The following is a 13,158-nucleotide window of genomic DNA, read 5'->3' on the forward strand; positions in this document are numbered from 1 at the left end:
AGAAGCTTGTGAACGGAAAGACACAGATTTCAGAGGAAGTGAAACATTTGAGAGAGGATTTGGCTGCGGCAAATGTCAAGATAGACAGACTTCAGGAGGACAATTGCCAGAAGGAGAAACGAATCTTGGAGGTAGAGAGACGATTGGAAGACCTGGCAAACAAATTCGAGGAGAGGAGCGCAAAGCTGAAGATGGAGGGTCAGGAAGAGAGACTTAGAGAAGAGAGGCACTCAGGAACAGAACTATGTAAGGAAATAGAGGCTTATAAACAACAGATGATTGCGGAACTCGAACATTCAAAGAGACGCACGAAAGAGGCCTCTAAGGAAAAGCTAGAGACCAGCGCCACGCTCCGCCAAAGTTCATTCGGAAAGGAACTTGTAATTGAGTTAGGAAGACTTAAGGAGCAACTGTGCATTAGGAAGGAGTCGAAAACTCCACGTCTGGGAGGTCACGTAGAGATGCTGGCCACCGAAGACCCGAGGCAAATGACGAGCTCTGGAGAAACAGATAGGGTAATTGACATCACAGAATGCCTCCCTGACAAAGACTTACAAGAGGTTGTGGGGTCAAAGGACAGGGATATGCAGAGTTTGAGTGAGGTGATTGATCACCTCTTGAAACTGCAGAGGACAGAGAAAAACGACGACGCGGCAGCTTTGGTGGAGATGGTTGCCAAACTACGAAAACAAAAGAAGACCCTGGGGTTCAGCAAAAAAGACATGGCCAATAAAGCACATATTGACGTTCACATCCATGTCCTCAACAGAGCCCGAGGAAAGGATGTCCAAACTCAGTTGGATAAGATTCTTGAATGCATGTGCCAACGCATGTGCCAATCACAACCTGCCACTGAGGACGTCATTATTCTGCAAAACACCATCCTACCGGCACCTATCCAGGAGGAAGAAGTCCTCCTTGATCCGAAATATTCAACAGATGAGCTTATTTCCACTCATGAGGAGGTCCTAGCTACCAAACAAGAAACCTCCAGTATTCCAAAGGAAGTCCTGGGAACATCCAAAACAATTATCTCTTCAGAGGACTTCATATCCATCCCAGAAAATATAACTTCCGAGGGACTCGCGCTTACAGAGGAAGATATTATGTCAAATTCCAAACCCGTACCAGGGGAACCTTTCATCGTTCTAGAAGACTTGGGCTCCACTGCCCAGGCTACCCCAGTTCATCCAGAAGAGCCCTGTCTCACTCCCCAAACTACCCAGGAGGAAGATGAGCTTATTTCCACTCAGGAGGAGGTCCTAGCTACCAAACAAGAAACCTCCAGTATTCCAAAGGAAATCCTGGGAACATCCAAAACAATTATCTCTTCAGAGGACTGTCTCACTCCCCAGGCTGCCCCAATTGTTCAAAAAGAGCTATTCATAACGAAACAAAGGGATGCCTTCCATGTCGAGGGAGCAGCCATCAGTGGGGATGAACAAGCACTCCATAATGATAGGGAGGCCCTTAATATGGAGAGACTGGCTCAAATTAGAGAGAAAGAAGCCTTTGCTGCAGAAAGAGAAGCATTCTACAGAGAAAAAGAAATATTTGATGAGGGCAAGGATGCCTTCCAAAGAGAAATGGCAACTTTCTACAGGGAAAAGGAAGAATTTCATATGGAAAAGGAAGCAGTAGATAGGAGAAAGGAAGCATTAGATAGGGAAAAGGAAGCATTAGATAGGGAAAAGGAAGAATTTGATAAGGAAAACAAAGAAAGAGAGCACCAATTACAGAATTTCAATATGGAAAAGGAAACTTCAGATAGGGAAAGGGAAGAATTTCATATGGAAAAGGAAGCATTAGACAAGGAAAAGGAAGAATTTGATCGGGTGTTGGAAGAATTTGATAGGGAAAACGAAGAAAGAGAGCACCAATTACAGGATTTCAAAATGGAAAAGGAAGAATTTCATATGAAAAAGGAAGCATTATATAAGGAAAAGGAAGAATTTCATATGGAAAGGGAAGCATTACGTAATAAAAGGAAAAGGAAGAATTTCATATGGAAAAAGAAGGCATTTACAAAATAAGGAAAAGGAAGAATTGCATATGGAAAAGGAAGAATCATATTGGAAGCAAGCATTAGATAAGGAAAAGGAAGAATTTCCAATTTGGAAAGCAAGCATTAGATAGGGAAAAGGAAGAATTTTCATATGGAAAAAGGAATAAGAATTTAACATATGGAAAAGCAAGCATTAGATTAAGGAAAAGGAAAATTTCCAATATGGAAGAAGTCAAGCAATTAAGATATGGAAAAGGAAGAATTCTATGGAAAAAGGGAAGAATTTCATATGGAAAAGCAAGCATTAGATAAGGAAAAGGAAGAATTTCATATGGAAAAGCAAGCATTAGATAAGGAAAAGGAAGAATTTCATAATGGAAAACAGCATTAGATTAGGTAAAAGGAAGAATTTCATATGGAAAAGGAAGCATTATATAGGAAAAAGGAAGAATTTGATAGGGAAAACAAAGAAAGAGAGCACCAATTACAGGATTTCAATATGGAAAAGGAAACTTCAGAGAGGGAAAAGGAAGAATTTCATGTGGAAAAGCAAGCATTAGATAGGGAAAAGGAAGAATTTCATATAGAAAAGGAAGCATTGGATAGGGAAAAGGAAGAATTTGATAGAGCAAACAAAGAAAGAGAGCACCAATTACAGGATTTCAATGAAAAATCAGGAAAACTAGCACAACTATGGAAAACTAAAAAGGAAGAAATGCAGAAAGTAGAGCATGAACTCTATCAGAAAATAATAGACTTCAAAGAAATGAAAGCAGAGTTTCTTAAAGAGAAAGAACAGTTTCAAAAGGAAAGGGAAGATTTTTATCAAAAGAAACAGGAGACCATTCATAGTATAGAGAGGCGAGAAAAACTCATAGAGGAAGTGCAGGTAGAGGAAAATTTAAATTGGAATGCAAAAAAAGAAAGGGAAGTCCAGCTGGAGAAGAAGATTGAAGAACTTGAAAAGAGCAATAAAGGAAAAGACATGCAACTGGAAGAACTTGAAAAGAGCAATAAAGGAAAAGACAGGCAACTATTAATAAATAAGATTGAGAAATGCAATCTTTTGCATAATCTTTACAGAAGGGGACTTGTGGATGAAGAAACGGCGCAAGAATTCTTGGAAGACACGATACACGAATACAGACTATAAACATAATGGAATATAAACTGCACCGATGAAGCTGAAAGATTGTAAATACCCAGCGGTTGGGGGATGGCTAGTTGGTTGTTCTCTGGCCAGACAGGACATCGAATGGACGAAAAGCGAAACTTGGAATGGATCAGGAGAAGCAGAAGGATAGGGAACGGTCAGCAGTTGGGGGGCTGCTGATTGTTCTCTGGCCCGACATGACATCGAAAGGACGAAAAGCGAAACTTGGAAGGAATAGGGAGAAACTGAAGGATAGGGAACAGTCAGCAGTTGGGGGGCTGCTGATTGTTCTCTGGCCTGACACGACATCGAAAGGACGAAAAGTGAAACTTGGACTGGATCAGGAGAAGCTGAAGGATAGGGAATGGTCAGCAGTTGGGGGGCTACTGGTTGTTCTCTAGCCCGACAGGATATCGAAAGGACAAAAAGCGAAACTTGGACTGGATCAGAAGCTGAAGGATAGGGAACGGCCAGCAGTTTGGGGGCTGCTGGTTGTTCTCTGGCCCGACAGGACATCGAATGGACAAAAAGTGAAACTTGGAATGGATCAGAAGCTGAAGGATAGGGAACGGTCAGCAGTTGGGGGGCTGCTGGTTGTTCTCTGGCCCGACAGGTCATCGAATGGACGAAAAGCGAAACTTGGAATGGATCAGAAGCTAAAGGATAGGGAACGGTCAGCAGTTGGGGGGCTGCTGGTTGTTGTCTGGCCCGACAAAACATGGAATGGACGAAAAGCGAGACTTGGACTGGATCAGGAGAAGCTGAAGAATAGGGAACGGTCAGCAGTTGGGGGGCCTGCTGGTTGTTCTCTGGCCCGACAGGATATCAAATTGCCCCCTCCCAGGCGAACTTGGACGGGATCAGGAGAAGCTGAAGAATGGGGAACGGTCAGCAGTTGGGGGGCTGCTGGTTGTTCTCTGGCCCAACAGGATATCAAATGGACGAAAAGCAAGACTTGGACTGGATCAGGAGAAGCTGAAGAATAGGGAACGGTCAGCAGTTGGGGGGCTGCTGGTTGTTCTCTGGCCCGACACAACATCGAATGGACGAAAAACCAAACTTGGACTGGATCAGGAGAAGCTGAAGAATGGGGACGGTCAGCAGTTGGGGGGCTGCTGGTTGTTCTCTGGCCCGACAGGACATCGAATGGACGAAGAGCGAGACTTGGACTGGATCAGGAGAAGCTGAAGAATAGGGAACGGTCAGCAGTAGGGGGGCTGCTGGTTGTTCTCTGGCCCGACAGGACATCGAATGGACGAAAAGCGAGACTTGGACTGGATCAGAAGAAGCTGGAAGATAGGGAACGGTCAGCAGTTGGGGGGCTGCTGCTTGTTCTCTGGCCTGACAGGACATCGAATGGACGAAAAGCGAGACATGGACTGGATCAGGAGAAGCTGAAGGATAGGGAACGGTCAGCAGTTGGGGGGCTGCTGGTTGTTCTCTGGCCCGACAGGACATCGAATGGACGAAAAGGGAAACTTGGACTGGATCAGGAGAAGCTGAAGGATAGGGAACGGTCAGCAGTTGGGGGGCTGCTGGTTGTTCTCTGGCCCGACAGGACATCGAATGGTCGAAAAACGAAACTTGGACCGGATCAGGAGAAGCTGAAGAATAGAGAACGGTCAGCAGTTGGGGGGCTGCTGGTTGTTGTCTGGCCCAACAGGACATCGAATGGACGAAAAGCGAGACTTGGACTGGATCAGGAGAAGCTGAAGAATAGGGAACGGTCAGCAGTTGGGGGGCTGCTGGTTGTTCTCTGGCCCGACAGGATATCAAATGGACAAAAAGCGAAACTTGGACTGGATCAGGAGAAGCTGAAGAATGGGGAACGGTCAGCAGTTGGGGGGCTGCTGGTTGTTCTCTGGCCCGACAGGACATCAAATGGACGAAAAGCGAGACTTGGACTGGATCAGGAGAAGCTGAAGAATAGGGAATGGTCAGCAGTTGGGGGGTCTTGCTGGTTGTTCTCTGGCCCGACAGGACATCGAATGGACGAAAAGCGAAACTTGGACTGGATCAGGAGAAGCTGAAAAATAAAGAATGGCCAGCAGTTGGGGGGCTGCTGGTTGTTCTCTGGCCCGACAAAACATCGAATGGACGAAAAGCCAAACTTGGACTGGATCAGGAAGAACGCTGAAAGAAGATAGGGAACGGTCAGCAGTTGGGGGGCTGCTGGTTGTTCTCTGGCCCGACGGGACATCGAATGGATGAAATGCAAGACTTGGACTGGATGAGAAGAAGCTTGGAGGAGTAGGAATGACCGGTCAGCAGTTGGGGGCTGCTGGTTGTTCTCTGGTCCCGACAAGGGAATCGAAAGGGACTGAAAAGTGAGACTTTGGACTGGATCAGGGAGAAGCTGAAGGATAGGGAACGGTCAGCAGTTTGGGGGGCTGCTGGTTTGTTCTCTGGCCCCGACAGGAAATCAACAAATGGACGAAAAGCGAAACTTTGGACCTGGATCAGGAAGAAGCTGAAGGATAGTGGGAACGGTCAGCAGTTGGGGGGCCTGCTTGGTTGTTACTCTGGCCCGACAAGGGGACATCGAATGGACGAAAAGCGAAACTTGGACAAGATCAGGAAGAACTGAAGAATAGGGGAACAAAGGGTCAAGCAGTTGGGGGGCTTTTGCGTGGTTGTTCTCGATGGCCCGACAAAGGACGATAGAATGGAAGAAAAGTCGAAACTTTGGACTGGACCAGGAGAAGCTGAAGAAATAGGGAAACGGTCAGCAGTTGGTTTTGGGGGCTGCTGGGTTGTTCTTCCTGGCCCGCAAAGGGACATTCGAATGGACGGAAGAAGAAGGCGGAGGGACTTGGGACTGGATCAGGAGAAGCTGAAGAAATGGGGAACGGTCAGCAGTAGGGGGGATGATGATTGTTTCTCCTGGCCCAGAGCAGGACATCGAATGGACGAAAAGCGAGAGAGAACTTTAGATCTGGATCAGAAGAAGCTGCGAAGATAGGGTAACGGTCAGCAAGTTTGGGGGGCTGCTGCTTGTTCTCTGGCCCGACAGGACATCGAATGGACGAAAAGCGAGACATGGACTGGATCAGAGAAGCTGGAAGATAGGGAACGGTCAGCAGTTGGGGGGCTGCTGGTTGTTCTCTGGCCCGACAGGACATCGAAGGGACGAAAAGAGAAACTTGGACTGGATCAGGAGAAGCTGAAGGATAGGGAACGGTCAGCAGTTGGGGGGCTGCTGGTTGTTCTCTGGCCCGCAGGACATCGATGGTCGAAAAAACGAAACTTGGACCACCGGATCAGGAGAAAAGCTGAAGAAAAGAGAAACGGTCAGCAGTTGGGGGGCTGCTGGTTGTTGTCTGGCCCGACAGGACATCGAATGAACGAAAAGGGAAACTTGGACTGGATCAGGAGAAGCTGAAGAATAGGGAAAGGTCAGCAGTTGGGGGGCTGCTGGTTGTTCTCTGGCCCGACAGGATATCAAATGGACAAAAAGCGAAACTTGGACTGGATCAGGAGAAGCTGAAGAATGGGGAACGGTCTGCAGTTGGGGGGCTGCTGGTTGTTCTCTGGCCCAACAGGACATAAAATGGCTCACAAAGCAGACTTGGACGGATCAGGAGAAGCTTATAGGAAGGGACGTCAGCAGTTTGGGGCTGCTGGTTGTCTCTGGCCGTCAGACATCAATGGACGAAAAGCGAAACCTGGATTGGATCAGGAGAAGCTGAAGAATTGGAAACGGCTAGCAGTTGGGGGGCTGCTGGTTGTTCTCTGGCCCGACAGGAGATCGAATAGACAAAAAGCGTGACTTGGATTGGATCAGAAGAAGGTGAGGAATAAGGAACGGCCATCAGTTGGGGGGCTACTGGTTATTCTCTGACCCTATAGGACATCGAATTGACAAAAAGGATGATTTGGAATGGATCAGAAGAAGCTGGAGGATAGGGAACGATCAGCAGTTGCGGGGCTGTTTGGTTGTTCTCTTGTCCTACGGTTCATCGAATAGACGAAAAGCGAGACTTGGATTGGATCAGGAGAAGCTGAAGGATAGGGAACGGTCAGCAGTTGGGTGGCTGCTGGTTGTTCTCTGGCTCTACAGGACATCGAATGGACGAAAAGTGAGACTTGGACTGGATCAGGAGAAGCTGAAGGATAGGGAACTATCAGCAGTTGTGGGGCTGCTGGTTGTTCTGTGGTCCTACGGGACATCGAATGGACGAAAAAAGAGACTTGGATTGCATCAGGAGAAGCTGAAGGATAGGGAACAGCCAGCAGTTGGGGGGCTGCTGGTGGTTCTCTGGCCCGACAGGACATAGAATGGACGAAAAACGAGACTTGGACTGGATCAGAAGCTGAAGGAAAAGGAACGGTTAGCAGGTCGGGGGCTGCTGGTTGTTCTCTGGCCCAAGAAGACATCGAATAGACAAAAAGCGAGACTTGGACTGGATCAGAAGCTGAAGGATAGGGAACGGTCAGCAGTTGGGGGGCTGCTGGTTCTTCTCTGGCCCGACAGGGAATCAAATGGACAAAACGCAAGACTTAGACTTTATCAGAAGCTGAAGAATGGGGAACGGCCAGCAGTTGGTGGGCTACTGGTTGATCTCTAGCACGACAGGACATCGAATGGACGAAAAGCGAGACTTGGATTGGATCAGGAGAAGCTGAAGAATTGGGAAGGGCCAGCATTTGGGGGGCTGCTGGTTGTTCTCTGGCCCTACAGGACATCGAATGGACGAAAAGCGAGACATGGACTGGATCAGAAGAAGCTGAAGAATGGGGAACGGCCAGCAGTTGAGGGGCTGCTGGTTGTTCTCTGGCCCGACAGAACATCGAATAGATGAAAAGCAAGTCTTGGACTGGATCAGTAGGAGCTGAAGGATAGAGAACGTCCAGCAGTTGGGGGGCTGCTGGTTGTTCTCTGGCCCGACAGGACATCGAATGGACGAAAAGAGAGACTTGGACTGGATCAGAAGAATCTGAAGGATAGGGACAGTCAGCAGTTGGGGGGATGCTGGTTGTTCTCTGGCCCTACAGGACATCGAATGGACGAAAAGCGAAACTTAGACTGGATCAGAAGAAGCTGAAGGATAAGGAACAGTCAGCAGTTAGGGGGCTGCTGGTTGTTCTCTGGCCCGACAGGACATCAAATGTATGAAAAGCGAGACTTGGACTGGATAAAAAGAAGCTGAAGGATAGGGAACGGTCAGCAGTTGGGGGGCTGCTGGTTGTTCTCTGGCACTACAGGACATCGAATGGATGAAAAGCAAGACTTGGACTGGATCAAGAGAAGCTGAAGGGTAGGGAACGGTCAGCAGTTGAGGGGCTGCTGGTTGTTCTTTGGCCATACAGGACATCGAATGAAAGGAAAGAGAGACTTGGAATGGATGAGGAAAAGCTGAAGGATAGGGAACGTCCAACAGTTGGGGGGCTGCTGGTTGTTCTCTGGCCCGATAGGACACCAAATGGACAAGAAGCGAGACTTGGACTGAATCAGGAGAAGCTGAAAGATAGGAAGTGGTCAGAAGTTGGGGGGCTCCTGGTTGTTCTCTGGCCCTATAGGACATCGAATGAACGTAAAGTGAGACTTAGACTGTATCAGGAGAAGCTGAAGATTGGGGAACGGTCAGCAGTTAGGGGGCTGCAGGTTGTTCTCTGGCCCTACAGGACATCAAATGAACGTAAAGTGAGACTTAGACTGTATCAGGAGAAGCTGAAGATTGGGGAACAGTCAGCAGTTGAGGGGCTGCTGGTTGTTCTTTGGCCCTACAGGACATCGAATGAAAGGAAAGAGAGACTTGGAATGGATCAGGAGAAGCTGAAGGATAGGGAACGGTCAGCAGTTGGGGGGCTGCTGGTTGTTCTCTGGCCTGATAAGACATCGAATGGACAAAAAGCGAGATTTGGACTGGATCAGGAAAAGTCTGAAGGATAGGGAATGGTCAGAAGTTGGTTGGCTTCTGGTTGTTCTCTTGCCCTACAGGACATCGAATGGACGTAAAGTGAGACTAGGACTGGATCAGGAGAAGCTGAAGAATGGGGAACGGTCAACAGTTGGGGGGCTGCAGGTTGTTCTCTGGCTCTACAGGAAATCGAATGGATGAAAAGTGAGACTTAGACTGGATCAGGAGAAGCTGAAGGATAGGGAACTATCAGCAGTTGTGGGGCTGCTGGTTGTTCTGTGGTCCTACGGGACATCGAATGGACGAAAAGCGAGACTTGGATTGGATCAGGAGAAGCTGAAGGATAGGGAACGGTCAGCAGTTGGGGGGCTGCTGGTTGTTCTCTGGCCCGACAGGACATTGAATGGACGAAAAGCGAGACTTGGAATTGATCAGAATCTGAAGGATAGGGAACGGTCAGCTTTTGGGGGGTTGCTGGTTGTTCTCTGGCCCGACAGGACATTGAATGGACGAAAAGCGAGACTTGGACTGGATCAGAAGAATCTGAAGGATAGGGACAGTCAGCAGTTGGGGGGCTGCTGGTTGTTCTCTGGACCGACACAACATTGAATGGACGAAAAACGAGACTTGGACTGGATCAAAAGAATCTGAAGGATAGGGACAGTCAGCAGTTGGGGGGATGCTGGTTGTTCTCTGGCCCTACAGGACATCGAATGGACGAAAAGCGAGACTTGGGCTGGATCAGAAGAATATGAGGATAGGACAGTCAGCAGTTAGGGGGCTGCTGGTTGTTCTTAGGCCCTACAGGACATCGAATGTACGAAAAGCGAAACTTGGACTGGATCAGAAGAATCTGAAGGATAGGGACAGTCAGCAGTTGGGGGGCTGCTGGTTGTTCTTAGGCCCTACAGGACATCGAATGTACGAAAAGCGAGACTTGGACTGGATCAAAAGAATCTGAAGGATAGGGACAGTCAGCAGTTGGGGGGCTGGCTGCTGGTAGTTATCTGGACCTACAGGACATCGAATGTTTACGAAAAAGCGGAAACTTGGACTGGAATTTCAGAAGAATCCTGAAGGATAGGGACAAAGTAAGCCGCAGGTTGGGGGCTTGGCTGCTTGGTAGTTTGAGCTGGACCGACAGGACATCGAATGGATGAAAAGCAAGACTTGGACTGGATCAGAAGAAGCTGAAGGATAGAGAACGGTCAGCAGTTGGGGGGCTGCTGGTTGTTCTCTTGCCCTACAGGACATTGAATGGACGAAAAGTGAGACTTGGACTGGATCAAAAGAAGCTGAAGGATAGGGAACGGTCAGTAGTTTGGGGGCTGCTGGTTGTTCTCTGTCCGTACAAGGAATCAAAATCAAATGGAAAAGCAAAAAAGGGAGAAGCCTTGGACTGGATCAGGAAAAGCTGAAGGATAGGGAACAGTCAGCAAGCTTGGGAGGCTGCTTGTTGTTCTCTGGCCCGACAGGACATCGAATGGACGAAAAGTGAGACTTGGACTAGATCAAGAGAAGCTGAATGATAGGGAACAGTCAGCAGTTGAGGGGCTGCTGGTTGTTCTTTGGCCCTACAGGACATCGAATGAAAGGAAATAGAGACTTGGAATGTATCAGGAGAAGCTGAAGGATAGGGAACGGTCAGCAGTTGGGGGGCTGCTGGTTGTTCTCTGACCTGATAAGACATCGAATGGACAAAAAGCGAGATTTGGACTGGATCAGGAGAAGCTGAAGGATAGGGAATGGTCAGAAGTTGGTTGGCTTCTGGTTGTTCTCTTGCCCTACAGGACATCGAATGGATGTAAAGTGAGACTAGGACTGGATCAGGAGAAGCTGAAGAATGGGGAACGGTCAGCAGTTGGGGGGCTGCAGGTTCTTCTCTGGCTCTACAGGAAATCGAATGGACGAAAAGTGAGACTTAGACTGGATCAGGAGAAGCTGAAGGATAGGGAACTATCAGCAGTTGTGGGGCTGCTGGTTGTTCTGTGGTCCTACGGGACATCGAATGGACGAAAAGCGAGACTTGGATTGGATCAGGAGAAGCTGAAGGATAGGGAACGGTCAGCAGTTGGGGGGCTGCTGGTTGTTCTCTGGCCCGACAGGACATTGAATGGACGAAAAGCGAGACTTGGAATTGATCAGAATCTGAAGGATAGGGAACGGTCAGCTTTTGGGGGGTTGCTGGTTGTTCTCTGGCCCGACAGGACATTGAATGGACGAAAAGCGAGACTTGGACTGGATCAGTAGAATCTGAAGGATAGGGACAGTCAGCAGTTGGGGGGCTGCTGGTTGTTCTCTGGACCGACACAACATTGAATGGACGAAAAACGAGACTTGGACTGGATCAAAAGAATCTGAAGGATAGGGACAGTCAGCAGTTGGGGGGATGCTGGTTGTTCTCTGGCCCTACAGGACATCGAATGGACGAAAAGCGAGACTTGGGCTGGATCAGAAGAATATGAAGGATAGGGACAGTCAGCAGTTAGGGGGCTGCTGGTTGTTCTTAGGCCCTACAGGACATTGAATGTACGAAAAGCGAAACTTGGACTGGATCAGAAGAATCTGAAGGATAGGGAACGGTCAGTAGTTGGGGGGCTGCTGGTTGTTCTCTGTCCGTACAGGACATCGAATGGAAGAAAAACGAGACTTGGACTGGATCAGGAAAAGCTGAAGGATAGGGAACAGTCAGCAGTTGGGAGGCTGCTGGTTGTTCTCTGGCCCTAGAGGACATTGAATGGACGAAAAGCGAGACTTAGACTGGATCAAAAGAAGCTGAAGGATAGGGAATGGTCAGCAGTTGGTGGGCTGCTGGTTGTTGTCTGGCCCTACAGGACATTGAATGGACGAAAAACGAGAGATAGACTGGATCAGGAGAAGCTGAAGGATAAGGAACGGTCAGCAGTTGGGGGGCTGCTGGTTGTTCTCTGACCCTAGAGGACATCGAATGGACGAAAAGCGAGACTTGGAATGGATCAGAAGCTGTAGGATAGGGAACGGTCAGCAGTTGGGGGATTGCTGGTTGTTCTCTGTCCCTACAGGACATCGAATGGATGAAAAGCAAGATTTGTACTGGATAAAGAGGAGCTGAAGGATAGGGAACGTCCAGGAGTTGGGGGGCTGCTGGTTGTTATCTGACCCTACAGGACATCGAATGGACGAAAAGCAAGACTTGTATTGGATCAGGAGAAGCTGAAGGATAGGGAATGGTCAGCAGTTGGGGGGGCTGCTGGTTGTTCTCTGGCCCGAGAAGACATCAAATGGACGAAAAGCGAGACTTGGACTGGATCAGTAGAAGCTGAAGGATAGGGAACAGTCAGGAGTTGGGGGGCTTCTGGTTGTTCTCTGGCCCGAGAAGACATCGAATGGACGAAAAGCGAGACTTGGAATGGATCAGGAGAAGCTGAAGAATGGGGAACAGACAGCAGTTGGGGGGCTGCTGGTTGTTCTCTGGCACTACAGGACATCGAATGGACAAAAAGCCTGACTTGGACTGCATCAGAAGGAGCTGAAGGATAGGGAACGGTCAGCAGTTAGGGGGCTGCTGGTTGTTCTCTGGCCCTACTGGACATCGAATGGACGAAAAACGAGACATGGACTTGATCAGGAGCTGAAGGATAGGGAACGGCCAGTAGTTGGGGGGTTGCTGGTTATTCTTTGGCCCTACAGGACATCGAATGGATGAAAAGTGAGACTTGGATTGGATCAGAAGAATCTGAAGGATAGGGAACGGCCAGTAGTTGGGGGGATGCTGTTTGTTCTCTGGCCCGATAGGACATCGAATGGACGAAAAGTGAGACTTGGATTGGATCAGGAAAATCTGAAGGATAGGGAATGGTCAGCAGTTGGGGGGCGGCTGGTTGTTCTCTGGCCCTAGAAGAAATTGAATGGATGAAAAGCGAGACTTGGACTGCATCAGGAGAAAGTGAAGAATGGCGAACGGCCTGCGGTTGGGGGGCTGCTGGTTGTTCTCTGGCCTGACAGGACATCGAATGGACGAAAAGCGAGACTTGGACTGGATCAGGAGAAGCTGAAGAATGGTAAACGGCCAGGGGTTGGGGGGCTGCTGGTTGTTCTCTGGCCTGACAGGATATCGAATGGATGAAAAGCTAGACTTGGACTGCATCAGGAGAAGTTGA

General features: G+C 48.6%; 1 protein-coding gene across 1 annotated transcript in view; it reads left to right on the forward strand.

The window, feature by feature from the left end:
• LOC135209639 (calponin homology domain-containing protein DDB_G0272472-like) overlaps positions 1-2,033 on the forward strand; it is a 95,430-nt gene extending 93,397 nt beyond the window's left edge. The window contains exon 2 of the mRNA XM_064242366.1: positions 3-2,033. Coding sequence (XP_064098436.1) covers positions 3-2,033 — 2,031 coding nt within the window. The remainder of the gene's footprint in view (positions 1-2) is intronic.
• The last annotated feature ends 11,125 nt before the right edge of the window (positions 2,034-13,158 follow it).

Source organism: Macrobrachium nipponense, chromosome 11 (genome assembly GCF_015104395.2).
Source record: "Macrobrachium nipponense isolate FS-2020 chromosome 11, ASM1510439v2, whole genome shotgun sequence".
In the NCBI taxonomy this organism is placed as follows: Eukaryota; Metazoa; Arthropoda; class Malacostraca; order Decapoda; family Palaemonidae; genus Macrobrachium; species Macrobrachium nipponense.